At 36.0% G+C, this 25,680-nt stretch overlaps 1 protein-coding gene across 6 annotated transcripts in view; it reads left to right on the forward strand.

Annotated features, from left to right (window-relative positions):
• Akap6 (A-kinase anchoring protein 6) overlaps window positions 1–25,680 on the forward strand; it is a 469,667-nt gene that overhangs the window by 312,265 nt on the left and 131,722 nt on the right. For all 6 annotated transcript variants that reach the window (XM_070026462.1, XM_070026459.1, XM_070026473.1 and 3 more), the window contains one exon: window positions 14,168–14,316. In XM_070026462.1, coding sequence (XP_069882563.1) covers window positions 14,168–14,316 — 149 coding nt within the window. The remainder of the gene's footprint in view (window positions 1–14,167; window positions 14,317–25,680) is intronic.

Raw genomic sequence — 25,680 nt, forward strand, 5'->3', positions numbered from 1 at the left:
TGGTAGAGTGCCAGGCAAGACTGAAAAATCTGTGCCAAAGCAGGAGGTCTTGAGTTTATGCCTTAGTACAAGCAAAAAAAAAAAAAAAAGGCCGGGGGGCGGGGGGGGGGACAAGAGTCCTGATTATAGGTTAGTTATCATCTCAGTTATGTTTCTCCCCAGATCAGATGACTTTATTTTCATGGTCATCACTAGAGGAGAGGGCTCTTGTTCCCGTGAGGTGATTTCTGCAGCTCTAGTGTCTATTCTAATCATTACAAGTAATTATCCTCTTTGCAGGGAACAGCATGCTATGCTGTTCCTTAGAGTTCGTTTTAGTCTCTTGTCAAAAGGATGCTATCTAAAAACCTTGTCTCTTCTGGAATTTGGTGTGATTGCAAAGTGATTGAGAACATCTGAGCACAAGGACAAACACAAAATACTGGCAGAGATACCAGGCTTTTCTTCTGCTTTTAATTCATTTGTGGCCGCAAAACAGTTCAAATACCTTTTCCAAATCAACTTTCTATATAGTGAAAGTGGATTTTTTTCTAGGATGAGAACAATAGCCTTAAATCTCTGGGGTTTGAGTACCTAAGATTGACCATGAGCTACTCTTCTATGTCCAGTCTACTCTTCTAAGTCCAGTCTACATGTAACTTGTAATTGTAAACTGGAAACTTGTAAATTGGAAACTCACAATTACAGCATCTTCTAAGAGTTGTTGTGATGCCTTCCTTCATTTTTTTAGGTTCCCTTTGCATTTCCCCATTGCTCATGGCTAGTTACTACCTGCAAATGTGTGAAGATGGGACAAACCAGGGTTTGTCATATCAAAAATTGCAAGAAATGTTCATTGGTCCATCTTGGATGTAGTGGAGACTGTTAAATCAGAAATAAGATGTCCACCCATGTACATGTGTCTTACTCATATCTTACCTAAGGGTTAAAGTTCTTAGAGATCTTAAACATCATCACTTTAAATGAAAATGTGTGACATAGATGAATAACAGCTTCAGGGGTTGTCCTTTTTTGCAAATATCAGACTAATTCTATTTCCTAATCCAAAGGAATCTTAGTGGGCCCTTCCTTTTGATGCCATCATTTACATCTTACCTCTCAGATTGGCAACCCGACATGTTTGTCAACACTGGCTACTCTTCACAGATAGCACCTCTCCTTCTAGCTTGAGAATTCCTAGGATAGTTTATGAGTTTTCATTCAACAATTCATTAATGCCTTCATTCAACACAATGTTTTCTGTTGGAAAAGTCTGATATGTTTTGTAATATAATTTTGAACAAGAGAAATATGGTCCTGTGTTATTATGGAATTAATATTGAATTGGAATATAGGTTAAAAACAAGTAAGTGGAAAACAAATAAAATAGAATAAAAGTTACCCAGTCAAGTAAGTATGATTGTAAATTATACTAAGTAATGGAGTCAGAGAAAGAGAGGGCAAGAAAAAGGAGAGAAGAGAAAGCAATATAGTTATCTTAGTTAAGATTATCTGAGAAGGAAATAACACTTACACTAACTTTAAACATGTGAGTTGCTTGCCATGAGAAAATACAGAAAAAAATTCCAGAGAGAAGGAACCGCATATTCAAGGTGGGAAAGGTAAGCTCATTCAAGGAATTGAACTAGAAAGATGATTATCGTAGTGTGGGACAACAGCAAGAACTTCGTAGAGGAGATCAGAAGGATGGGCAGTGAAATCTGAATAATGCAGGCCTCAGTAGACTTGAGTCCCTCCGGAGAATGTGTCTGTAATAGGCTACGGGCTAATCTTTCCATGAAAATAGATCTTTGAGCATAGTTTATAATACCTATCATCATGTTGGACTACAAAAAGGAAATAATAGAATAGAGAAACTTTTGTTGAAATTTATCTTCCTTTGGATAGAACAATAATTAGGAACCACTTTACAACTACCTTTTGGTTTAAGAGATAACAGTGGTTTATCTTTTCACTTGAACTCAAAAATAAAGGATGAAAAATGAAGGATATATTTTTGCTTAACTTGTCATTTATTTATATCAGTATGCCTGGTGGAAGCCAATCAATCCATTAAAGAAAAGAAAAAAAAATGTGTATTTTTTTTCTATCTTTAGCCTCATTTGGTTGGGATAGCGTAGAGAATTTTCAGAAAAATTGAAGCAATGCATCAAGCTTTAGGAGCTATAAGCAGCAATGATGGTCAATCTGTGGTCATAAAGAAAGTGCAAATATATGGGAATCTCTAGCAAAAGGTTTTTTGTGTGTGTGTATGTGTGTGTGTGTGTGTGTGTGTGAGAGAGAGAGAGAGAGAGAGAGAGAGAGAGACGTACCAGAAAACAGCTCCAATTGTTCCTTTTAAGTTTGATAAACTTGGAGAAAGAGAGAATTATTAAGTACTTTGAGCTTTAGTTTAGTTTAAATATTGGAGTTTTATATTTTTAAGATATTATTACAAAATTAACCTTCACAAAATAACTTTTTTAAAATCAAGTTTTTTTAAAATATAAGAACTATTTTAATACTAATCCTCACATACATTATACTTATTTGCTTGCTTTGTTCGCTAGATCTTCCAGTCTACCTCTATCCTTCTCATTCCTTTTTCATCCTATGTGGTTTCTTCTGTCTAGCTGACACAGAAGCCAGCATCTGAGGCTGTGAACTTTCCCATCTGTGGAAATTGGGGCCAATGGGAAATCAGAGCTTTATATGGTCTCCTATCTGATTCCTAGATCCCTAGGAAGTGAACCAGTATGGGTTATACACATAAATGAAGGTAGTCAGTCAAGATTTAGGGGTGCTCTTACTACTTCTGTTCACCTCTTCTGTGCAAATATATTCCCATTTAGAGTTTGCTTAAAATTATTTAGAGTGTTAATGTATTTTAGTTTTAAGTAAAGAACATTAAAATTTGTGAAATTGGAGACATTCTATATTAAGATGTTAATGCATATGACTTTTTAGTATGAGTGAGTATATCAGATGTCCTTCCACTTCAGTAACTAACAAGAATCTGGATTGGGGAACAGACAAGAGTAGTAGGGAGTCTTTTTGCTAAGACATTAAATATTGCTTTGAAAAATACTAGAATATTTTTAATCCAACATTCAGGATCTTAAATATACTTGTGGTAAAGATCTTTTGCTTCCTTTAAAATTTATCAGTTAAACACTAGTATTTGCTTTTGTCTTACTTTTTGCCTTTATTATGACTATTAATTTCATATCATAGCAAATACAGTAGAAAGCAAAGAATTTTTCCTTGAAAACAAAGAATATTTTTATATTTCCTAGAAGTATAAAAATTTAAATCTATTAAATATAATTTTTAGCTATTATAAGTTCTAAAATGGCTTTTTTGATTTTTTTTCTTCAACTATTTCTCATCAGTGGGCCACATCTCAAAATAGTATCTAGATAAAACATATTTTCTCCCTTTTAAATACTTTCGTATTCTCATCTGTTTTTATGGCATGTTACTGCATGTCTCTAGAGGCACACAGCATTTTTATTTTCAAGTAAATTTATATTAGTTACAGTCTCCAGCTGTTTTAGATATAGGATCATTTCCTGTTGGTGCTGTTTCCAGGACAATTCTTTTTTCTCCTCGCAAAAATGAAAAATGTAATTTAACAAAGACATCCTATAATTGCCTTCATATCTAGCAAGGTATCTAGCCATCTAAATACTTTATTTTATTTAAAACATCTGTCTACATAATACCTAGTGATTGTCCAGGCCTATATCATCCTTGGGAAAGGCAGCTGGTGCCATTTTTATTTAATTTATAAAGAACCAACAAAAATACCTCTTTAATATAGAGTATTCTGCCACTCTTAAATGGGAGGATAACTTATCTTTTTGTTATTTGCAACTAATTTAGTCTTTTTCACATTCGGAAAGACTTAAGATCACTATATTAATAGTAAGCTTTATGTTATACTGTATATTATATACACAGCATAATATTATATATTCATATGTATTATAAAAATAGTGGCATGCTGCACTCTCATGTAACTAACCTAACACTAGAAATACATTTTAATTGTTAAGTTTTGTGAATATCATTTTGTCTGTAGAACATTTTCATATATAATAAAAGTGGAAAGCCTTTCTTTATTGTGAGGTCCTTCTGCTGATTCCAGCAGTCAGCTGATACTTGTTACTTTTTGGGAAATGCATAGAGAAAAACTGTGGGCTTCTCAAAAAGCTTTTTGTCTTGATGGTGAGGTGATACTGCATTTGTATTATAGAGAAACCCATTTTTAAATTCTATTTATTGTACTTGACCCTTGTAGCCTAAAATAAAATGTTTAACTTTTAATAAATTGTATCAGTTTAGGGTTATCCAAATGCCAGAAACAACAAACACCAGGCTTATAATAGTATAGCTAAATGAGAAAGCATACCTTTTCTCTGGAAGTCATCAAAATATTCCTTTTTAGAGCACTAAAAGTATGAAAGGGAAATGATTATAGTTCCCTAGTGATGTACTGTTCTGATTGACAGAAAAAACTAACATACATGCCACCTGAGACAGTTGTTCAGGAACTTTCTGGAGGGTAGTAAATTGGTGTTGGCACAAACACAAAAAAATAAAATGACTTGATTCAGCACTTTTCATTTCTAAATCCCCAAAGAAAGAAGTAAATATTCATCAAGTGATCAAAATTTATATTGATTTTTATTCTACATTAGCAGCTCAAAGTCAAGATTCTTGACAGGGTAGATGTCGGTTTGAATGATTCTCTTTGAAATGAGGATATAGGCACTGAGCTGAATGTTAGCATGCATTCTTGAACCCTAGGCCCTGATTATTAGAACCCTAGGAGGTTAAATTTTTTAAAGAGCATTATAAAAGCATATTTGTTTTGTTCTGTTTTGATAACTAAATTGTAATTATTAGTATGCAAAGTAATTCTTGTTGTTCTTGCATCATTCCTTTCTGCCACCTGCACATAAGAACAAGGATTTTATAGACTTCAAAAGTACTGAGAGTGTTACAGAGTTCACGGTAACAGTGGCCAGCATTAAGAACTGCCATTCCTGCAAGCTAGGAAAACTACAATTGGACCTTCGCAATGTATATTTTTAATTTCTCATTCCTGCTACAAAGTAAATAAGAATTTTCTGGAGTAAAATTTAGAAGATAGGAATAAAGACACTGCTGTAGAATATAAACACAGACTTGATGCCTGTGTCATTGTGCACATTTGCCATTACTGTTTCAGTAATGGAGAAACATCGAAAATTCTAATCATCCCCTCCAGTCTGCACACTGTAATCACACTTCCTTCCCACCCCAGCTCATGATATAAAATGCTGAATTTTTAATGAGCTTACCCACATGCATTACAAAAAGGAGAGAGAGAGAGTGGTGGATGAAGCTGTCCACAAAAGCAATTGTGTGGTATATTTGTTCTTTATGTTTGTTAGAAAGAGATGTTTATGTCATATTGGTAATAAAAATCTTATTATTATGATAGAAGACATTTTTCTTTTCTTTACAGTGAAACAAATATATAAGAAATAATGTAAATAGTATTAATGTTAATATTTCCACTTTGTTTCAATGCTTGCCATTTAATCAATATCTTAAGGATATTGCTTTAAAATTTTTTTTGAATATTTAGTGAATATTTTTGATGATTTTTAAGCAGTATCCCAATAAAAGTATAAATAATCTTTTGAAGTTATAAATTTAATATTGCTGATATTTAAGTTACCTTTTGCATATAAATATGAAAACTATAAATGAGCCACAAGAATCTAAAGCAATGTTTTTGGGAGCTGCCATTATGATTGTAGATTTACATATTAATGCTCAAAGATTTGTTTGTGCAATGATCTTTGCTGAACAATCATATTGAATCAGCTTTGAGAATTCTTGTTGAATTTTTTATAATAATTTTTATATTAAATTCTTGCTAATTTTTTTATATTTTTCACTCTTGCTTAATTTTTTTAACACATGATTTTTTTATTATTGTCAAGCTGATATACAGAGGGGTTACAGTTACATAAGTAAGGTAATATATACATTTCCCGTCAAACTTGTTACCCATTCCCTCATTTTTCTACTCCTTTCCCTCTACCCCCTCCCCTCCGCAAGTTGTACAGATCATTTCCAACATATTGTCTTGTATAATTGCTGTTGCATTGGTTCCCCCTTGTCCTTTGTCTCACCATTCTGTTGTTTCCCTTCCCTTCCCTAATCCCAATAAACTTATGTGCAATACCAAGGTACCAAAATCAAATACAGTGACAACAGGAGATATATATACCATACGGGGAAGAACATACAAAAAACAAAAAAATCATATAGTACAGTAAAAACAACAACAACAAAGAAAACCCTCTTGTATCCATGCCTTGAAGTTTATTTCATTTAGCATCATTTTATATGATCATATATAATATATATATAGCTATTGAGTTATTCTGCTCATCTGCTAAGATTATCCTATGTATACTATTTATTGCAAATAAGGGATACCATGGGACTTATGTTTCTTTGGGTCTAGTTTACTTCACTTAATATGATTTTTTTCCAAGTCTTTCCATTTCCTTACAAATGGAGCAGTGCCATTCTTTCTGGTGGAGATGTAGAGGGGATGTGGCCGAAAGGGAACACTACTACACTGTTGGTGGGAGTGTAAACTTGTTCAGCCACTCTGGAAAACAGTATGGATGTTTCTCAAAACATGACACATAGAGCACTCCCACTTCTGAGCATTTATCCAAATGATCACAAACAAGGTCACACTGAAGCATTATTCACCATAGCTAAGATATAGAACCAACCCAGATGCCCTTCAGTAGATGAATGGATCTTGTTTAAGTTTTCTTTTTTCTTTTCTTTTTTTCTCTTTGTCAATCATGGGGCTTGAACTCTGGGCCTGGGCACTGTCCCTCAGCTCTTCAGCTCAAGGCAAGCACTCTAACACTTGAGCCACACACAGTGCCACATCCAGCTTTTTCTGCCTATGTGGTGCTGAGGAATCAAACCCAGGGCCTCATGCATGAGAGACAAACACTCTACCACTGAGCCACCTTCCCAGCCCTTGTTTAATTTTTAATAAGGGAAATACATTTGGATATTTAAGAAATTCTCTTACCAATGATAAAAGGAACATTCTAACAGTTATTAATTGTTTCTTGGGAAACATTTTTTGTTTTCATTTTGAAGGCTATTATTCTCTTTAAGTAGCTGTACAAAGGAGTTGCCATTCACCGAAGCAGTTTATGAACACAGTGCATCATGATCAATGTCACCCCTTTCAACATTCTCACCCACTCCTCCCAACCCACCCCTTCCTTTTCTTAATTTAATTTTAGGTGAGTTATTGATTTTTAGCCATTTAACAAGGTAAGTTATGTGTACAATGCCTCTGGTTCTTTTTGAAGGGTTCTATCAGTCTTATTTTTGAATAAATATTTGAGTTTCTTTATGTACCATAATTTTTCTGTGATTATAGAATATCTGTTCTCTGAAGGGAGACATAGTATCTAGCCCATATTTACATATTGTATAATATGTCCATATTTATATATTATGTGGTATATATTTTATTACATATTTACATATAGTCCATATTTTGTATAATATCTTACCCATAAGAGAATAAGTGAAGGACCACCATCAACTTATCACAAAGACCCTTCTTGTTCCTTCAGTATTGACTGTATTCTGATTCTGCAGAAGGAAGCTTTGGTACTCTATTCAGTTTGGCATGCAAGGCTGAAAGAATGCAATTTGAAACTCACTAATTGTAAAACCAAATATTATTTCTATTTAGTCAGAATGTAACTATTCACATCCATTAATTAATGTCCATAGAAAGTTTCTAAACAAAGGAAATACACCTTGAATTCAGTCCCAAAGGTGAGTTATTTTAGGGAATTTTGAATGACAAGCAAAAAAGGGAAGATGCAAAAGATAACCAGATCTTAGGGAAAAATACCATAAAGATGAGAATGTTAAATCCTGGCATGATGTAGGGAACTCTACCAGACAACCTGAGGGATAGGATATTGTTAACTGGTATCTAGAGAATATTTTCTTTTCTTCTTTTTGTGACCATGGAAAAAGCATCAGCATTAACATGATTAATGGAAAAGAATATTTGATGCAGAGGAAAATGTTCATGAGTGGTTATTTTGAATAGATAAGAGATATTTTTGTGGTCAAATGGAGCAATTAGGTTTTAACTCCAAACTCAGAAAACCTCAACAGAAACAAAAGATGAAATAAAAGACAGAGACCTAGAAGCAAATAGATAGGTGGATTTAGTGTAAATCTATGAGGTGTCTAGTTATAAGTAACAAGGAGGTCTATAGATATGTGTTAGATTAAAATATTAAAGTTAATTTTAATATTCTGAGAATATTTGATCCAGCAAAAAATCTTGGGATATGAGATGATATGAAAATACATACTTCTTAACTAAATGAATGCTTTTTTGGAAAAATATAGACATATGTCTATATGTGATTACAAAAGTGATCATATGCCTAAATGTTTCCATTGTTAGATTAAATGAAATTCACTCACACCAGAAAGATTCATGATCTATCAATGCTGGACAAGAAATGTACTAATTACCTTACTCATGTAACTGTAACCCCTCTGTACAGCATCTTTACAATAAAATTTTAAAAAGTATCCCTAGTGATTTAGGCACTAAGTACATACAACACAAAGTGTGAAAGCATGCTACAAATGATAAGTAGTGAAACAGCTTGTATTAAGTCTCAGATGAACTGCAGCATTTCCAATTTTATTAGGATACCATAGTAAAATATGATAGCATTTCATCTCTAACAGATCTGGAGGCTAGCAGTCCAGGATCAAGTTATATGCAGGTATAGTGTCTGGTAAGGCCTCTCTCTCTCTTTGGCTTGTACATCCTCATTATGACCTTTCCTCTGTATGTATACTTCTAATGTGTTTCCTCTTCTTATAAGGACATGAGTCTCATTGGAGTTAAGGTTATATCTTATATGATCTCATTTAGCTTTAATGACCTACTTAAGATCCTATATCTGAACATAATTTCATTGGGCTTCAATTTATGAATTTAGGGGTATGAGGACACAGTTCAGTCTGTAATACATTGAGGTTTATTTGGCACATTCATAGTGATCTGTTGTCATGGGTTTCTCTTCTACCACAGTGTACTACTTTAGAAGGGACTAGTTTACTCACAGCCTGGTGCAGTTCCCAAGACCTGGCATCAGTGAATGTACAATTGATAAATTGGGATAACTGAATGGCTATATGTACACTTCATTAATTCACCAATTATTTATTAAACTCCAGGCATGTTCTACAAACCACTCAGTGCAGAATTTTCAATTGATTGTGCTATTACGAAACTATCCTGGTTCTGAAATGAAGAAAACTAGAATGGATCTATTTTAGTTGAGTCATCAAGGAAGGACTTTCTAGGAAGCAGGAAGTCAGCTGAGAGCTGAAAGATAAGAAGACATCATGACAGTGTTCCAGAGAAGGATAACTATATATGTAAAAGATTCTAAGTCAGAGATGGTCACAGTGGTCAATGGGGGGGACTAACATGAAATGAGACATGAACAAAATCTCTAGACCATGGGAGAAGTCGTTTCTTGGGTCTAAAAGTGCACTATTAAACTAGCTAATGTTTATAAAGATCACTTTGGCCAATATAAAGGCAGAGATCAAAAGAGTAAGAGTCAGTAAGAGGGTTTCTATTCGGTGATAATTGTACTATGTGATACATGATGAAGGCTTAGACTGGGCTGGCAACAGTGTAGATTGGAAACTGACTGGAAATACATTTTGGAAAAGGAATCAAGGAATACCTTGCTATGGTAAATGAAAGGGAGTTATCAAGAGTGACTCTAAGCCTGGACATGGTTGTACTCCTAGGGCTCAGGAGGCTGAGATCAAGGGATCAAAGTTCAGAACCAGCCCTTGCAGAAAAGTCCTCTAGACTTCTTTTCCAGTTAACCAGAAGTGTTGGACTGGAGGCATGGCTCAATATATAAAATGCTAGCAGTGAACACGGTAAAACAGGGTATGAGGTTTAAGTTCAAGTTCAAGTCAAGCCCTGGTACCACCAAAAAAAATGTAGTAACTCTTAGGTTTCTGACCAGAGCCACAGATGGTGCCATTTATTTAAATAGAAAGTCTAAGAATGGAAAGGTTGGAAGATGTGTTGATTATAAGAATGAAGAGTTTTTAATTTTTTATTTAGAATAATCCGAACAGTAGTTTCGGGTGATTGCTTGTGTGTGTGTGTGTGTGTGTGTGTGTGTGCGTGCGTGTGTGTGTGTGTGTGTGTGTGTGTGTGAGAGAGAGAGAGAGAGAGAGAGAGAGAGAGAGAGTGTGTATGCTGAAAGGAGTGGATTAGAAGGCTTCACTATATTATATAGATGGCATTTAAAGCGATGGAAAAAGAGAATATAAAGAAAAGAGGTCCAGAATCAAACTGTTAACATGCCAATAATCTCAGTGATCTCAGCTGTTATTTAGAAGGATCTGCCAGTAAACAGATATAAAATGAATTTTGGCATGATGAGAAAGGAGGAAGGTAGAACAGTTAAGGATCCATTGCATTGGAACAGCTGGTGGGTGATGCAGGCCTAGTCTAGAGTGAAAACTGATCATTTTCTTCATACATCCTCTCTGATGGCATTCTCAAATTATCTAATTTCAACTAATGCCTCTAGATCTGCATTTAAGTCCTAACATTTCCATGTGCTTGATGAAAATCTTACTCTGATTGCCCCCACTAGAACCTCAAGCTTAAAGATTAAAATCTAGTTATTTTTTCCAGCTACTTGCTTAGTTTTCCTTCTATTCTTACCCCAGTAACCGAAATGAAGAGATGGATTGCTCACTGTTTTGTTCTCTTTCTATTTCTTCAATGAGTAAACTATACAACATAAGTATATCAATTATACATCTTTAATATTAATCATGCTAAGTTTCTATATGTAAAATGTAGTTACTTACAAAAGCATCACTATTATCACAGGTAATAGTGAAATAGTTTTAGCCAGAGAAATTACCTTTTTTTTTTTGGCAGTCGTGGGGCTTGAACTTAGGGCTTGGGTACTATCCCTGAGCTCTTTTTCTTAAGGCCAGTGATCTACTACTTTGAGGCACAGCTCCACTTCAGTTTTTTTGTTGGTTGATTGGAAATAAGAGTCTCACAGCCCTTCCTGCCCAGGCTGGCTTTGAACCACGATCCTCAGATCTCAGCCTCCCTAGTAGCTAGGATTACAGGTGGAGCCACTCCCCCTCCTTTTTTAAAGGACTTTATTTCCCTCAACTTTATCTTTTAAAATTTTATCTGTTGTCTAAGATATGGTATGAGAAAATTTTAAGACAGTTTGTAGAGAGATTTAGACTGGTAAAGCTATTCAACCTTAGCTGGAGGAACTACTTTTATCAGTACATATAAGAATGAATCACTGAAAGTAGAGATAGGAATAGAGATGGATAGGAAAGATCTAAGCCATCTAATTCATCTTCAGATTAGGCAGGGAAGTCTCTATGACAAATGCCTTTGAAATATTATGCAATAAAAGTCTTATATTACATGGGGCGCTGGTGGCTCACGCCTGTAATCCTAGCTACTCAGGAGACTGAGATCTGAGGACCACAGTTCAAACCCCAAGAAAGCTCATGAGACTCTTATCTCCAATAAACCACTAGAAAGCCAGAAGTGATGCTGTGGCTCAAGTGGTAGAGTGCTAGTCTTGAGCTGAAGAGCTGAGGTACAGTGCCCAGGCCCAGATTTCAAGCCCCATGTCTGACAAAAAAAAGTCTTATATTACAATGTTTCAATCATTTTTGTAAGATGACTATCTTCAGAGTTGTTCTCAGCTTTGTTCTCTGAACTCCTTTCCACATATCCCTGTCAGATGAGCCAAGCCCTCACTCTGTACATAGGTGTGGATGAGGACAACATGAGGGTGAATATTGGTTAGTTTTCCATAGAGATGATGAGTCTACCTCACTGCCTTTTTGTGACTGGTTTCACACATGTATTATTCACAAAGAGCCATGGTTCAACATGTTGCCTATAGTGGTTTAAAACTAGCAGAAATATCTATGTATTAAACATCTTCCTAACAGCATAGGGTTTCTGGTGGAATATTTGTTATACATGATGCCAGCCTCATTGTGCCAATAGCATTGCACTGGAAGGGAGAGGGTAGCATTTGGGAGGGATATCTTTTTAAATTCTTTAACTGTTCTTCAATATCTCTCATCTCATTTATTACATAAGAATTTGTATAATCTTTAGAAACTGATAGTCTAGTGTTTTTCTAATCATTGACTCTGTATTCAGCTTTAGCCTTTTAAAAAGTATTCGTAATATATATTATTTCTGTAATTCATGGGTTTTGTACAATCCTTAGCACTTTTCTATATGTGACTTTAACATCCTGTGTACCTCTTCTACATCAGTAAAAAAAAAATACAAAAACACTAGATTTGGCATTTTCTTTGTATCTTCCCACAAGCTAGACTATCTCCAACTGAATATACTCAAAGTAATTTTTGGTGTGTGTGCTTGGGATCAAACCTAGGGCTTCATGCATTCTGGATAAAGGTTTTACTACTGAGCTACAAACTCAATATAATTCTAAATTCAACTGAACTATTTTTATGTAAGCCAATTGATTTGAATAAGAAAAGTTCAAATGAATAAATAACTAGATGAAAGTTTGGAAATAAGTTCAGAAACTCCACTTACATAACTATAGTAATATTAATGTTTCTTTAAGTTCTTTCTTAGGAATTTTTAACTAGCTGTTTGTGAGAAGCAAAGACATTGGTATTCTAAATTATTTGAGACCTTACTTTTAAAGCTACCCATTTTCTTTACAGAATCTTAATTTGGCCTTTTAATTGTCTCCCACATTACAACACTTACTCTTTCTCCCTAGTTGAGTCTATAAAATTAGAGAGTAGAAAAGTATTCTTAGTTGGATGTGAATATGAAGAATAAGTCAGTCAGTCTAGGTAGAAAATTCTATGAGATTCCATATCCAAAGTAACCAGCAAAAATCTGGGCTAGAGGCACAGCTCAAGTAGTAGAGCACAAGTAGCAAGCAAGCACGTTGAGTGCAAGTTTGAGGTCCTGAGTTTAAACCTTGGTAGAATAGAAGGTCACATCTAACTTGACATTTGTTACATGTTATAGAATTCTGGTGACTATCCAAAAGCTGGCTCACATCTTTTTTTCTGGGGAAAATATGTAATGTAATTGTCAGTAGAACCTTTCATGTTTATCAGAAAATGTTAGTGGCTATGCTTGAATTCAGTGAAGCCAGGAGAGAAAATAAGAGTCCTCTGGTTCATGGTATAGGAAAAGTCAGCATTGCTAACTCCCATTGAACATAGGCAAGCCTACCCCAAGGAGATTTCATTATCAAGCTCATCTGGTCTTCTAGGGAACCCTGAAACCACAGAGATTATAACAGCTGCAATAAATAAAGCATCTGTTCAATGCATTTCCATGCCAGATATTATTCAGCATTCTTTTGGCTTGGTTTGATAAAAAAAAAAAAACAGCATGATGAACTTACTGCCTTACTTTATAGTGAGCCCCAGTAACTATGAAAGATTTAACTATTCGTGCCTGCATATGAGTAAAGTTGCAATGCTTTGACTTAAATTTATTAATTTAATAAAAATATAAAAACATCTCTCTCCACTATTGAAAACTTACTTGAATTAATTTAGGCTTAATTTCTTTTTCTCAGAGAGAAAATAGAGGAACATGCAGAATACCTGTACTGTATATATTCCAATGCTTAGGTTCGAAGGGACATTTAAAAATAAATATTACATATGTGACAATGCAAGGCAAAATATTATTAAGAAACCTCAACAGAATTTTTATGTAAATCTTATCATACAGTATTATGATCTCAGGGAAATTTTGTAATGTTTACTGAGTCTTCTGAGAGTTCATTTATTCAAGTCATATTTTAAGGAAGAACTTATAAGATTCAGATCTAAAATATAATTCTGTAATATGCCCAGCTGATCCCATTAAATCCAACCCAAAAAGGAAAGGTATAATGATGTGAACAATTCCCATTCTTTGAGTTGTTACACCTCACTTGAAATGCATTCCTTCTGGATTAAAACAGCAGCTTTTCTTTGTTTCTCTCTCCAGGCTGAGGTTCAACTATGCTACCTGGAAGCACAAAGAGATGCTGTTGAGCAGATGTCCCTCAAGCTGTACAGTGAGCAGTATACCAGTAGCAGCAAGAGAAAAGAAGAGTTTGCTGATATGTCAAAAGTTCATTCAGTAGGAAGCAATGGGTAGGAGACTATTCTTTTTGTTGTTTTATTCTCACTAATCTACTTTTTCAATGACTTTCCACTGGTAGGTGTCAGGCAGTTGTTTCTTTCCTAGCTAAGAGACAAGAAAAACCTCAATAGACCAGTCATTTATTTCTTATCCATTTGTGCCAGAATTGAAGACTAGATTTTATCAGCCTCTGTCATCTAACTCAGAACTTCTGAAATCTAACATTATTCTACTTTTTCAAAAACAGCCTTGTGGTTTTGCAAGTATATTTGCAATGCTATGGTATCTATAGTATTCATCTATTTATTTCATGCATCAAGAATTGCATTCAGTCTAAGACATATGGATGTATGTGTATAGTAATAACCATCCTTACTATTCAGTAATTAAGTCCTGAATTCACATGTTTCTGAATGTTTTTAAAATTATACAAATGTAATGTATTTATGGCTTTTTCTGGGTCAATTTTAGTATTTAACAAATGATTATCAAAGAGTAAAAGAGTAGTAATTGAATTTAACTAGTTTTAATAAGTTGATAATAGTCATATATAGAGAGATATATAAATGGAAACAGGAATCTGTTTCACTTTGTACTTAAGGCAGCAAGAAGTACAAACCTCAAAAGTTACATTCCATGTTTGTGAAATGACATGAACCTGAAGTCTGTAACTTTAGACAGAATATTCTCTGAAAATGCCATAAGGACATAAGCCTTTTCAAGTACTTGTGTGGATTTACCTTCTTGAGTCCTCATAGTTCCGACTGTACCTACAATTCCTATAAAAACTTAGGGTTTAAGAATACAGTGAAATAGTTCACAGTCACAATTTTGTTTAGAAAATAAGAAAAGAGCTTTAGAAATTTTGAATATACATATCTTGTGTTGATCTATCAGTTTATTTTTGATACATGCTAGATATGTAATTGATTCATCTTACTTGACTCAGGAGACTTTTTATTCACCAGAGAACATCATAGCTATAAAAGAGAAAAGGTTAAATCTCAGAGCACAAACAATAAGCTGTTCTGAGACGTTCATGTGCTTTAAGTTTTCCAAATGTCTAAATAGTCTGTGGTGTACATGCAAAAAATGAACAAACACATTTTCATGTTTTTTTCAAAAGCCCTGGGGATGGAACAGTACCAAGTACTTCCGACCCCAGATTCCATGGACTCAACCTGAGTATGTACTCTGGCCTCCACAATCATAAATCTGCCCTGGGAATTGCTTAGTTAACAACAAGCATTGTGTGGTGAAGTGGGAGTAGGTGAACTTGCCTGATATCCTTTGTTTATATTCCTTGGGGTGCTGAAGGCTTTGCATTGTGCAGAAATTTAAGGGTACATTGAAGAAAAGCCAGCTATTTAATAACTAAGGACACAAAAACATATACTCCTTTTTAGTTTCTGTTTACATACAGAAAAGTATTGTTTGAGAAATGCATGTGGGTGAGGTTATCTGGGGTATCTTGCCCCTAAGACTTTGCTCTCATAGCCAAAACCTTCATTCTAGAAACTTAAGGTCATGTCCTTCTGAAACTATCTGTTACAATGATACATAAACTTCATTAACGGCTCCTTTTGCTACATAGAATAAGTATTGTTTTCAATAATAAATGTGGGAATAGTGTAGGCTTTCTAGAGTCCCAGGTCCTTATACAGATATCCAGTATTCTAGAAAGAAAATTAATCTTGTAGTAAAGTTCATCTATTTTATTTCTTCCCAGTGTCTATATACATGCTAAGAAGATTATACTATTGTAGTCAAAAGTATGTAAGATTATTCAGGGAAGGCTTGACTGCTATTTAAAATGCTGATTTTAAATTTCTAAAAATTTTATATGATAAAGTATTTATTTAAAAATGAATTTATAGCTCCTCTAGCTTAATAATATGTTGATCAAGGTTTATACACAACTGTGAATTGCCTGGTTAACAGAGTCCTATATAGATATGGTGGGAAGATTTCCCTGAATGCCTGTAAGTCTGTCGGAGCTCTAGTCACACTGTGTGGACCCTTAGTATAGACTCTGCCATAACAAAGGGATTCAGGGCTCTTACGGGACCTGCGGTATGTGAGTCTCTGTAGGAGAGTTCAGTGCTTTTTAATTAGGTAAAAACATATCAATTGTTTTGTTTCTCTTATCTAATAAATATTCATTGAGGGCTATACTATGTGTATAGCATGAAACTCTGATGATCATTTGTCAACATTTTATAAACTTAACTATCTCTTTTCCAGACCCTTTTTCAAGAGGTTGTCTGAATTTAGTTTTCAAATGCATTTCAAAATATAGTTTAAATCATTTTGTAGCACTCTACTTGTTGACAAACTTAATGTAGGTTAACAACTATGTTTTTAGTTCAGTATATAAATTAGGAAATTGAGAGGCAAATGGCTGAATGACTCACTTAACTGAAAAAGAAGCTTTTAGGAAGAGCTAAGTCCAAATCAGAGTTCTAGGTCAAGAATACAGGACTTCTAGTATGACAGTGTATATTTGTAATCTCAGACTTAAGAGATTGGAACAAGAGTATAATGAGTTCCAGGACTGCTGAGGATACATGGAGAGATCTTGGCTAAGAAAATATAATGAACGGGCTGGGAAGGTGGCTCAGTGGTAGAGTGCTTGACTTGCATGCCTGAGGCCCTGGGTTCGATTCCTCAGCACCACATAAGCAAAAAGAAAAAAGCCGGAAGTGGCGCTGTGGCTCAAGTGGTAGAGCGCTATCCTTGAGCTGAAGAGCTGAGGGACAGTGCACAGGCCCACAGTTCAGGCCCCACAACCAGACCCCCCCCAAAAAAAAAAAAGAAAAGAAAAGAAAATGAACAAAAAATACAATACCGATTCTAAAAAGTCATAGGTGGCCCTCTCTCTGAGGATTCCAATGTATCCATCATAAAGTTTACACTAAATCCTGTTTTTTAATATTTTGCAGTATATTAAAAGTAAATTAGCATATATTCCTAGTATGGAAATATTAGTCTTAAGGAGATTTCACAAAACCACCAAGAAAGCAAGGTGCTAATGGTTTACACCTACAAATCTAGCTACACAGGCGGCAGGGATCTGAAGATCAGGGTTTCAAGGCCAGTCTGTAATTAGCCATAAAAATTGTGAAAGTGGAGCTCGTTCTCAAATGGTAGAGTGTCAGATTTGAGTGAAAAAGCCAAGCAAGAGCTCCAGGTTTTGAGTTCAAGCCTCAGTACTGGTACAAGGAAAGGGATGTACAAAGCCACCAGGAAATTCAGGCAAAACACTGTACAGCAAGTTTTAAACAAAGCTAAGCTGGTTGTAGTGGCACAGACCTGAAGCTAGCCATTCAGGAGGTGAGTCAGGAGAATCATCTGAGCCCAGGAGTAGCCTGGGCAATACAATGTCATGTATTTAAAAAATAGAACAACAGCAATAACACCTGAAACAAAAATTAACTCACCCGTCAATTTGAGAAACATTTTAAAGTACCTTTTTTATGTCAGACTTTGTATGAACAAGGTACAAATAAATATCTCTATCATTGAGAAGTTTACAGTGTGATAAGAGAAGCTAGATCTGTGAACAAAATGGGGGAAAAAAAGAACTTGAAGTACTGAATTAGAAATCTATGTGGGTTAGGGGCAAGCTCACTGAAGACAGAGCTCAATTCAGGTCAGAAAGACAATAGTGGTGGTGGTTGTCATGTGTCATGGGGCTTAAACTCAGGCCTTGGGTACTGTTCCTGAGCTTTTTTGCTCAAGACTAGTGCTCTACCACTTTGAGCTTCAATGCCACTTCTAGTTTTCTGGTGGTTAATTGGAGATAAGAGCTTCACAGACTCTCCTGTCCAGGATAGCTTTGAACCACAGTCCTCAGATCTCAGCCATCTGAGTAGTTGGGATTTACAGGCATGAGCCACTGGTGCTGGGCTTTGGAGATGTCTTTTGAAAGATGGTTACAACAGGGAAAGAACTTTCCAATTTAATTTAAAAATTGCTTGTTATCGTTAGGGGGAGTTTTGTAAATCATTCTTTAAGTAGTTGTACAAAGGAGTTGCCATTTAGCAAAGCAATTTATGAATAAAATATATATTAATTTCACCCTTTCAACATTCTCATCCATTCCATCCCAATCCACCTTTCCCTCGCTCTTGTTAATTTTGTAGGATATACAAAATTACAAAAAAATTATAAAAAATTTTTATGTGTTTTTATTATAAAAATACTGTACAGAGGTGTTAGTTACATGAGTACATTTCCTATCAATCATTGTTACATCCTCCTCTGTTCATCCCATACCATCCCTTCCTTCCCTCCTCTCCAACTCTTCCCTCCCTGCTCCCCACCCCACCAAAGTTGTAAAGAACATCTCATTGTTACAATGGGTCAACCTGTATCCTTATTTCAGCATTTTGTTATATCCCTTCCCCTCCCAAATTAGAAAAATGTATATACAAGATTCAGGGCACCAACATCAAATACAGTGAAAACAGAGGTTATACTGTGGGGGAAAAAACATACAAGAGAAACAAAAAAAATCCCATACTACATTTTAAATACATTAAAAACAATAGAGGGCTGGGAAGGTGACTCAGTGGTAGAGCGCTTGCCTTGTATGCATGAGGCCCTGGGTTCAATTCCTTAGCACCACATAAGCAAAAAAGAAGAAAGCCGTAAGTGGCACTGTGGCTCAAGTGGTAGAGCGCTAGCCTTGAGCTGAAGAGCTGAAGGACAGCGCCCAGGCCCAGAGTTCAGGCCCCATGACCAGACCTCCCCCCCCCCCAAAAAAAAAAACAATAGAAAGAAAGAAAAAAGCACTTGTGTCCCTATCTTGGGATTCATTTCACTTAACATCATCTTATATGGTCATATGTACGGAGCTTTTGAACTTTTCAGCTTGACCTAGACTTATACTCGTTATTACAAATAAGGAAACCATGGGACCTATGTTTCTTTGGCTCTGGCTTACTTCAATGAATGAAATTTTTTCCAAGTCTTTCCATTTCCTAAAAAATTGGCAATGTTATTGTTTCTGATGGAGACATAGAATTCCATTATATAAATATACTACATTTTCTTGATCCATTCATCTACTGAGGGGCATCTGGGTTGGTTCCATATCTTAGCTATGGCAAATAATGCTGCAATAAACATAGTTGTGCTGGCAGCTTTAGTATGGCCTTGTTTGTGATTGTTTGGGTAAATGCCCAAAAGTGGGATTGCTGGGTCATAGGGGAGCTCTATGTGGAGTCTTTTGAGCAATCTCCATACAGCTTTCCAAAGTGGTTGAGCAAATTTACACTCCCACCAACAATGCCACATCCCCTTAAGCATCTATTGTTATTAGAGTTCTTAATTATAGCATTCTAAGGAGGGTAAGGTGGAATCTCAATGTTGTTTTGAGTTGCATTTCTTTTATGGCTAGAGAAGTTGAACATTTCTTCATGTCTTTTGGCCATTCTTATTTCCTCTTTAGAGAAGTTTATCTTTAAGTCTTTAGCCCACTTATTTATCAGGCAGTTGGTTCTTTGAGGACTTGTTGTTGGGGGATTTAGTTTTTGAGTGCTAAGTATATTTTAGATATGAGACCCTTGTCCATTGTATGGCTAGTGAAGGTCTTCTCCCAACCCGTGGGCTTTCTATTGATCTTGCTAGCTATGTCCTTTGCCATGCAGAAGCTCCGCAGCTTCATGCAATACCATTTGTCCAACCTTTCTTTGATTTGTTGTGTTTCCAGGTCTCTATTAAGAAAATTTCGGCCTGTGCCAAGGAGACCTAGGGTTTCTCCTATTCCATCCTGTAATGTTTTCAGAGTGTCTGCTTTGACTCTGAGGTCTTTGATCCATTTGAAGTTGATTCTGGTGCAGGGTGATGTGTAAGGATTTAGCTTTAGTTTTATACAAGTGATTAACCAATTTTTCCAGCACCATTTACTGAAGAGGCTGTCTTGCTTCCATTCTATTTTTTTAGCTCCCTTATCAAAAATTAGATGGCTATAGGTCTGTACGTTCATTTCTGGGTTTTCAATTCTATTCTATTAGTCCTGATGTCTGTTCTTGTGCGAGTACCAAGCTATTTTGATTACTATGGCTTTGTAATAGAGTTTGAAATTAGTATTGATATTCCTCCAGTACTATTCTTTCTGTTAAGGATAGTTTTTGCTATTCCGGGTCTTTTATTGTTCCATATGAATTTTTGCATTGCCTCTTCTATTTCCTTGAAGAATGAGGTTGGAATACTGATAGGTATCACATTGAATTTGTAGATAGCTTTGGGAAGTATTGCCATTTCATGATGATTTTTCCAACCCAGGACCATAGGAGGTTTTTCTACTTTCTAAGTTCTGCTTTGATTTCCTTTTTCAGGTTTTTAAAGTTTTCATCATAGAGGTCCTTGATTTCTTTGGTTAATTCCTAGGTATTTTATTTTTTTGTGGGGCTATTATGAATGGAGTTGCTTTCCTAATTTCAGCCACACTTTTCTCATTGTTGGCATACAGAAAAGCCATTGATTTTTGAGAGTTGATTTTATACCCTGCTGCTTTGCCAAAGTTTTGAATCACCTTGAGTAATTTGTGAGTGGAGTCTGTGGGATTCTTTAAATACAAGATCATGTCATCTGCAAAGAAGGAGTGTTTTACTTCATCTTTCCCTATTTGGATCCCCTTTATGTTTGCAACTTGTCTTATTGCTGTAGCTAGGCATTCTACTACTAGATTGAAGAGAAGTGGAGAGAGTAAGCATCCTTGTCTCGTTCCAGAGTTAAGTATAATGCTGGCTGTCGGTTTGTCATATACAGCCTATATTGTCTTGAGGAATGTTCCCTGGATTCCTAATTTTTTCAGAGCCTTCATCATAAAGGGGTGTTGGATCTTGTCAAATGCTTTTTCTGCATCTATTGAGATAACCATGTGGTTCTTATCCTTGCTCCTATTGATGTGATGAATTATATTAATTGTTTTGTGTATATTGAACCAGCATTGCACCTCTGAAATGAATCCTGTTTGATTGTGGTGTATGCTTTTTTGGATGAATTGTTGAAGTCGATTGGCCAAAATTTTTTTGAGAAGTTTTGCATCAATGTTCCTCAAATAAATGGGTCTATAGTTCTCTTTCTTTGATGAGTCCCTGCCTGGTTTGGGGTTGAGGGTTATGATGGCTTCATAGAAAGAGTTCGGTAGTGAACTTTCCCTTTCAATTTCATTGAAGAGTTGGAGGAGTATTGATGTGAGTTCTGCTTTATAGGCCTTTGTAGAATTCCACTGTAAATCCATCTGGTCCTGGGCTTTTCTTAGATGGGAGGTTTTTTTTTTTAATTGCTGTTTATATTTCAATGCTTGATATGGGCCTGTTAAGTTGGTTGAACTCAACTTGGTTTAGTTTCAGCATATCGATATTTGCTAGGAAATCTTCCATTTCTTCCAGTTTCTCAAACTTATTGGCATAAAGGGTTAAGAAGTATTCCCTTATAATGTTCTAAATCTTGGTTGTTTCTGTGGTGATGTTTCCATTCTCATTTCTGAGTTTATTTGTGTTTGTCCTCTTCTTTTTTTAATAAGATTTGCTAAGGGTCTGTCACTTTTGTTAATTTTTTCAAAAGACCAACTCTGATTTGTTGATTTTTTCTGTTTTTTTTTAAATTCTAATTCATTTAATTCTGATTTAATTTTAATTATCTCCATCTACTGGATTGAGGTTTAGCTTATTGCTCTTTTTCAAGGAGGTTCAGATGTCTCATTAAATTGTTGGTTTCAGATCTCTCCAATTTTTGATGTAGGAACTCAGAGCTATAAACTTGCCCCTGAGTACTGCCTTTTCTGTGTCCCAGACAAGCTGGTAATTTGTGTATTCATTTTTGTTGAATATCATGAACATTTGAATTTTGTTTCTAATCTCTTCCATGACCCACTGGTGATTCAACAGTGTATTGTTCAGCCTCCATGTGTAACAGGACTTTCTTTGGTGGCTTTTGGTGTTGAGTTCTACTTTTATTCCCTTGTGATCTGAGAGAATGCAAGGTATAACTTCAATGTTTCTGAATTTGGAAAAGTTTGCTTTTGTGACCTAAAATGTGGTCTATTTTAGAAAATATTCTGTGTGCTGCCAAGAAGAATGCATATTCTGATGCTGCTGGGTGAAATATTCAGTAGATATCTGTTAAATCTAGTTGATCTATGCAGTTATTTAGATCTGTGGTTTCTCTGTTGAGTTTTTGCCGAGTTGATTTATCTAGTGGGGATAGTGGTGTGTTAAAGTCCCCAGCAATTAATGTCTTTGGATCTATGTGAGATTTGAGAGAAAGTTTTAGTTTCTTGGATGAATTTGGGTGCTCCATTGTTTGGCGAATAGATATTTAGAATTGTAATATCCTCCTGAAGGAGAGATTCCCTCAATTAGTATGTAGCGGCCTTCTTTATCCCTTCTCACTAATTTTAATTTGAAGTCTATTTTATCTGATATTGGATTGCAACTCCTGCCTGTTTATGGGGGCCATTTGCTTGGTAGATTTTATTCCAGCCTTTCACTTTCAGAATATGTTGTTTTTATGGGCAAGGTATGACTCTTGAAGGCAGCAGATAGAAGGCTTTTCTTTTTTAATCCAACTAGACAGTCTATGTCACTTAATTGGAAAGTTAAGTCCATTAATGTTGAGAGTTAGGACTGGGAGGTGTTTGCCATGTTTTCCACCTTCTTGGGGGCTGTGACAGCTGGGTTCTTCCTATGGTTCTTGGGTTCTCAGTTTGGGTGTGGTTTGTTTTCCTTTATTGTTGTCTTGTTGGTTTTCTATGTGTAGGACATCTTCAAGTATCTTTTGAAGGGTTGGTTTGGTGGAGATATATTGTTTCAGTTGTTCTTTGCTATTGAAGGTTTTTATTTGGCCTTTGGTTATGAAGGAGAGTTTAGCTGGGTACAGTATTCTTGGTTGACAGTTGTTCGTCTTTAGGGTGTAGTATAAATCATTTCAGGCTCTTCTTGCTTTAATTGTCTGCTGATAAATCTGAGGTGATTCTAATTGGTTTCCCTTTATAGGTGATTGATCTTTTCTCTTTGACAGCTTTAAGGATTATTTCCTTGATCTGAATTGATTCTGTGAAGATTATAAGGTGACATGTGATGTCCTGTTCTGGTCTGGTCTATTTGGGGTTCCAAAAGCTTCTTGTATCTGAATAGGCCTATTTTTTTTTTTTTTGCATGTTTGGAAAGTTCTCTGCTAGGATCCTGTTAAATAAATTTCCTAGACTGTTAACTTCTTTCTCTAGGTGCTCCTCTACACTCATTCTCCTCAGAGTAGGCCTGATCTATTACATTTCTTGGATTTGTCTTGGGTAGTTGTATGTTCTTTCTCTATAATATCTAGGCTGTCTTCAATCCCTGAGATCCAATCTTCTGCATGGTCTAACCTACTGTCAAGACTTTCTACTTTGTTTTTTATTTCCTTTCCTTCGGATTGGTCAGCTTTGATGGCTTTAAATTCCTTGTTGGAGCTTTGTTTTAGATCTTGTATGTACTTCTTTACTTCCTTAATTTGGTGTTCAGTGTTTATTCTCAAATCACTTAGTTGATTAGTTATGGTTTCTTTGGACTCCCTTTCCTTCTGATGACCTCCATTCAGCATTCCCTTTGTGGTCTCCCTGGATTCCTTCAGCTGTCTGTTTATGGATTCCATGAATGCCTCTGTTGACCTTTGTCTATTCTCATCGCACTCACACAATTCCTGTATTACTTTTTGATTAGCTCCCTCATGCTCATGCAATTCCTGTCTTTCTCTTTGACTGTTCTCAGCCTGCTCATGCAATTCCTGTCTTTCTCTTTGACTGTTCTCTGCCTGCTCACTCAATTCCTGTCTTTCTCTTTGACTGTTCTCAGCCTGCTCATGCAATTCTTGTCTTTCTCTTTGACTGTTCTCAACCTTCTCATGCATTTTCTGTATTAATCTTTGAGTAGCTTCCTCATGCTCACAAGATTCCTGTAGTAAGTTTTGGTTAGCCTCAAAATGCTCGTGAAATTCCTATATTAATCTTTGGTTTGCCTTGTGTTGCTCTCTATCATGCTCACATTGAGTCCTTTGCAGGTTTTTAATCTTTTCATTCACCATGCTTACCAGTAGTGTTTGTAGAGGTCTTTGGGAACTCTCCTCTGGATTATTCATTAACTGTTCTGTCACCTGATTATCATGAGTGGGAGTTGAGATACCTGGGCTTGCCATTTTTCGTGTGTTTTTCCATCTTGTTCTGCCCATTTGTATGAAAGTAACACCAATTTTGTGCTTGAACACTATATTAAGGCAAGCATCAACCAGAGTCCGGTAGTTGCACAGTCACTCCTTGGTGGGCAGAGTCGCTCTGCCTGGCGCCAGGAGGTGACTTTCCCCTGGGTGGAGCTGAGCCTGGCAGGTCAGGTCAAGTCAGGTTCCAGTGACCTGCTAATGGCTCTAATTGTTTTCTTCCAAGGCCTGGGTTGGAGCTAGCTGCTTGGCCCGGTCTTTGTCAGTTTCAAAGATGGAATCTTCTCTGGTGGTGGGGAAGGAGCTGCCTTCCCACGGTGGTGGTTCGGTGAGGAGTGAGGATGTCACTTCTACTCATGCCAGATTCTTGGTTCCTGGACCATCCCTGGTCTGTGATCAGCAGGATGAAGATTTCTGCTCTTTGTCAATTCTTGCTGGTGGTGAGTAGAATCCATTCACACTCTGCATCTGGCATCTTTGGACTTTCTCTGTTGGTATGGCTGCCACAGCTGCCACAGCCACCGTAGCCGGGGCTACTGGTAAGTGCTCAGATCTGTCTCCTTGACCAAGCTGCCTAGATTTTCCCTCTCTGGCCAAACTCTCAGTACTGTGATCGCACACTTGGTGTGATTCTCTAGGCTAGGATTGTTCACTGAACATTAACACTTGTTTCTATGCGAGAGTTTGTTTAGTCTCCAGCTTCTCCTCCGCCATCTTCCTCTGGTTTCTCCTCTTTTTCATTTATTAATGGCAAAGTCGGGCTTCTTTTCCTCATGAGGAAGTTGCTCATGAATTTTCATTCAAAATAGTAAATTAGTGTCCACAGTTTAAAATGTTTAGTGGAAAAGGATTCTATATGCAACTGTGCATATTGGATTCCATGTCTGGAAGGCTAAATTTTATTCTTTAATGATATTATGATTGGACTAGGTGCAACTGGTAAGTCTCCTTTTTGTGATTACATGCCACATGATGTAGAGGATGATGGGAAATTCAGGCCTATTGTTAGTCTTTTACTTCAATAAAATACTTAAACTATATTTTTGAAGATTTTTTTTCCTACTTCCTTTAGTGCCTTTTTGTGAAAACCAGAGGCAAACTTCCCTGCTCAAATAATGTGAACAGTAAATACTTAGTGAATATTTGAGGAAGGAATCAATATGCTAAAGAGG

Source organism: Dipodomys merriami, unplaced genomic scaffold (assembly GCF_024711535.1).
Source record: "Dipodomys merriami isolate MVZ:Mamm:240054 unplaced genomic scaffold, mDipMer1.0.p SCAF_1, whole genome shotgun sequence".
Classification (NCBI taxonomy): domain Eukaryota; kingdom Metazoa; phylum Chordata; class Mammalia; order Rodentia; family Heteromyidae; genus Dipodomys; species Dipodomys merriami.